Source organism: Laetiporus sulphureus (genome assembly GCF_001632365.1).
Source record: "Laetiporus sulphureus 93-53 unplaced genomic scaffold LAESUscaffold_153, whole genome shotgun sequence".
Taxonomy (NCBI): Eukaryota; Fungi; Basidiomycota; class Agaricomycetes; order Polyporales; family Laetiporaceae; genus Laetiporus; species Laetiporus sulphureus.
Window position 1 is genome coordinate 2,003 of NW_024468662.1, and position 4,193 is coordinate 6,195.

The following is a 4,193-nucleotide window of genomic DNA, read 5'->3' on the forward strand; positions in this document are numbered from 1 at the left end:
AGGTTCCGTACTTGTCATATTCGTCGTGCCCTGTCGATGTCCATTGCATTGGGATTATCTATATCCATCGACTCTTCTTCATCCATTGAATCACTCTGATTCGCATGTGTGATGAAATTGAAGATATTGCTTTTTCCCTTATGGATGTTTCGAAGGTCGTTAACTTGTCTTGCCAAATCGCAAGCATCCTCATACGTGGTTGGAGGATTCAGGGTAAGGAAGACTTTTTCTATGAACTTCGATTTCAAGCCTCGCTTGAAATGAACGAGCTTGGTATAGTCGTCGTCGATTTCAGCATAGCGAAATAGGATGTCGAGATTCCCAATGTAATCGTCGGCCTTCCCTTTCTTCTGCCTACACTGGTTGTCGAGTAACGTTTGCCATGCTTGGTCCTTGGTTGCGACACCTCCATACTTTTCTTGGAGTGTCATCCGAAAGTCACGATAAAGTTCTAGATCATCTGATCTTCCTGTAGATGCGATCATCGCTGCTTCCCATGATTCGACCCATTTTGCTGCTGCCGAACCAGGTTTGAAGTGGGATAGGATGAACGTTATCTAACTATAGTCATCGTCGTATATGTGGATGTTTGCCTGGAGAAATGATGTAAATGTTCGTTTGTCTCCTGCAAACGGTCGGATCTCTTCCAGCTGTAATTCCTCCTTTTCCAATTCTGGTAGCGTGGAATTGTACAATGCATATAGATTCATTTCCAGGAGATATTTCTGCCACTGAAATTTCAGACACGTCGGTCCTGGATGCACTGGTGGTCCACTTGCTAGATCGTACCGTGCTTTGATGGAATTTTGGCTAGTAGTTCCCAAACTACTTGTTTGCGCCATGGCCGACTGTGGCCTTATTGGTACTCTGAGTGGTGTTACTGGCCTTCCTCCTTCTGAGGCCATCCTGGTTAATGATGTCGTCCTGACTCCTTTTCATAGTCCTAACCCATCATAGGGTTTCTTGGATGTTGGCGTAACACTGGAGTCGCCACTCCTTAATAAACTTGGATGATGCTGAGAGGATTCCATTCCTCCTGCTCTTTATCCTTGTATGATCCTTCGACGTCCTCTGGCCTTGGATCGACTTGTATTGCTTCTCCTCTAGGAAGATCCGTATGCGTTAGGAATTCGTCCTCAAAATCCTTTTCAATGTCCCTCCTATTATTGATTACACGTCGAATTTCTTCAACGTCATGCTCGAGCTCTCGCAGCTCCTGTTGCTCTTCTGGGATTGTAAGGTTCCCCAATCTTTGTTGTCTTCGCAGCACAATGGCTCACGTATTCCTGACGTCTTCGAACCAATCCAATTCTTCATTGGTTGCATCGTTCCATGACAACGGCGTCATGTATCCTTTGTCTCCTTGATAGCCTGCCGGCTCATCTCCGGAGTCTGATTCGTATCCTGGATTCTCCCGATATGACATCCTATCTTGTCCTTTTGACCAAACTGGTCCGCGTATTCACACAGTATTCTTTTTGGACAGTCACACAGACTACCACTAATTCCTTGAATCTTCTTGATTCCAAATTGCCTTCCCTGGGAAGGCTTTAGCACGTCTTCTACATGTGCCTCAGTTGAGGGCTTCTCTTCTGGATTACCACACAGGTAACCGCTAGTGCTTGAGTTCGATCTGAAAAATAACCACACAAACTCGAGCTGACCACACAGGTCCAAGAGTAACCACACAGGTTCTCTTCCCTGTCATACTGAGGTAACCACACAGGTCCAGGAAGGGTCCACACAGGTCTTGGTTTTCTGTAGCATCCAAATAGACCCCACTTCTCATAAGTGGTTCTAAACCTAAACAGATTGACCTATAGAAAAACCTCTTCCAAATGTTATGAAGCATTCCCTGCTAGAACGTTCAGAACCACATGTGCTTTCTCACACGTACTAGTCCACAACATGGACAGAGACCTAAATATACCTAACATCTCCAATAGTCAGGCAGACTATTAGCAGGGTTTATAATGTGGTCAAGCCTAGTAGACGATGTAGCAGTGAGGTCCTCACTCTACCCTTGCTAGGCCTTGGCCACTTGTCACAGATTTTCGCCACAAAGTCCGCATGTGACTTTTCTCACACCACAGATCACGTGCTTCACCAATATCTCATGCCACTCAGCCACAGACGTGACACGTAGAGATCAGGTGATAGTCCACATCACATGTTATGGTCCACACCCGTGGATGATACGGTCAGACCTGTCTATTCCAGGATACAATAGAGGCACCCATTTGGGAACAAAGGGAACAAGGACTATTGTTATGCGTCGGCCTTCCACTTCCTATTAGTTTAGCCAGAAGCCTAGATAGGTACGATGTTCACACCGGAGAACAAAAGGAGAACCAAGATAGGCACGATGTGCACACGCATTACTGCGGCAACCATCGATCTTCTCACTTATTGTTCTACTTCCGGACATCCTATTGTTTCATGTACGGCCATTTGCTTATACCCGTAGATAGGTAGCTTAGGTAAGATAGCCCGCTGTACGTGTACATAAGACCAGCCATGTAGGGGACGAAACCTCAGATTGTTTCTCCTCGTCTACTACCTGTAGCACTCACTGAGCTCACCAGCTCCTTCATATATCTCTCACCCCTTTCCTGCATCTGCCAACATTGACCAGTAAGTCAACAGGCTCTTGCGCCACATAAGGGTTCAGGGGGATACCTTTGGGATCAGGGGGATCAGGGCGGCACGTTCCACGTGACTGTCCCTTTTTAGTCTTTTTAATCTCTTGTCCGGTGTTACCGTGACATTAGAAACAATCTGACATTTTCTGCGCCCCTGCTTAGTGTCTAACACAAGTGGCCGCGTATTTTCAGCGCAAGCAGTTTCAGCCGTAGCGCGCGGCTTTTTTGACACACATTCCAATCCGATCTCTACCCGGCGTGAGCCTCAGCAAGACTCTGAGCTGCCCAAAGCCTCAAAGCGCAAGGCCACCCCTAGGATCGACCTCGACGCCCACTACAAGCATCAGGAAATCAACAAGGAGCGTGGAAGGCTCCTCACACTTGCGTCACTAGGCGCATCGTCCACAGACAGGCAGCGAGCAGCAGCTAGGGTTGTAGATACCACACACATCATAAAGCGAGGAATCATCTGCAAGCCACGCGATCACACCCCGCCGCTCGAACGCTACAAGCCCAGAAAGGGACGTCTTACCACTGGTAGTCGCAAGCTGGCACCACCCCCAGAGCTTATCACCTCCAACGCAGTTCCTCCCCCCGTCATTGCTCCCATTCCAACTCGTCCCCTACCCAACTTCATAAAGACAAACACCATTGCACGTCCCATCCGCCCACTCCCTTTTAGAGTCAGGCCGACGATCCACATCGAGACCCTTACGAAACAGGTAGACGCTACCCGCTTCAGGCTCCAACCTATATTAGGAGCATTCTCATATCGTCTCAAGGACGAGCACCAAGGACCTATCTTTAGCCTCGCCACAGAGCTCGACAAAGTCTGCGCCGACCTACACACAGGGACGCGCACATATACGTTCGTCGAGAAGCAGGTTATCAACAAAGTCTGTCTGGAGATAGGAGGAATCAGTTTCAAGCAGATAGGAAAGGAAGAGAGGCTGCAGGAAATCGCCAAGGCTCTGGTCTTCATCTCGAAAGCGAGATATTTGCACTTTTTGTATTAGTTTACCTATATCACAATGGAGTCAACCGATCATGCACATGCATCCACGTTCAGGCAATGAATGGATGACATTCTTCATACAAACGTCGAGTCAGCACATGACGGAAGTACCCCACGCGCCTCGCAGCGCAATTCACCCGAACCTGCACTAGGACCGCAGGATTCTGCATCACAAGTCAGGGGACCAGCATCCCCAACACCATCACTTGTACCAGCCTATGTCCCACCCATCTGGGAGTTTGATGGACACCAATTCGAGCACCTAGAAGATGCTCTCAGACAGTCCGCTCCAGGAGAAGTCCCGGACCACATACGCGAATGGGTAATTGTCGCAATGAAGCTCACAGTCACTACTGAAATCGCCAAGGTCTACAATGTGCTCGGAAACAAAATGTACGAGCACAAGAAAGCCTTTGAATCACAGATCCAGAATAACAAGAATGAGCACCGGTTAAAGGAGGCACTGCTCCAAACCGAGAACGGCAAGCTCAAGGACAGGATCGATGCGCAAGATGCACATATTTCGGTACTTAACG

At 48.2% G+C, this 4,193-nt stretch overlaps 1 protein-coding gene across 1 annotated transcript; it reads left to right on the top strand.

Annotated features, from left to right (window-relative positions):
* Positions 1–1,195: 1,195 nt before the first annotated feature.
* Positions 1,196–3,658, top strand: LAESUDRAFT_765348 (uncharacterized protein; the record flags this gene model as incomplete). The annotated part of the gene is made up of 2 exons (XM_040913646.1): positions 1,196–1,235; positions 2,805–3,658. 2 exons carry the CDS (start codon positions 1,196–1,198, stop codon positions 3,656–3,658), a joined length of 894 nt encoding a protein of 297 aa, XP_040757355.1.
* Positions 3,659–4,193: the final 535 nt, after the last annotated feature.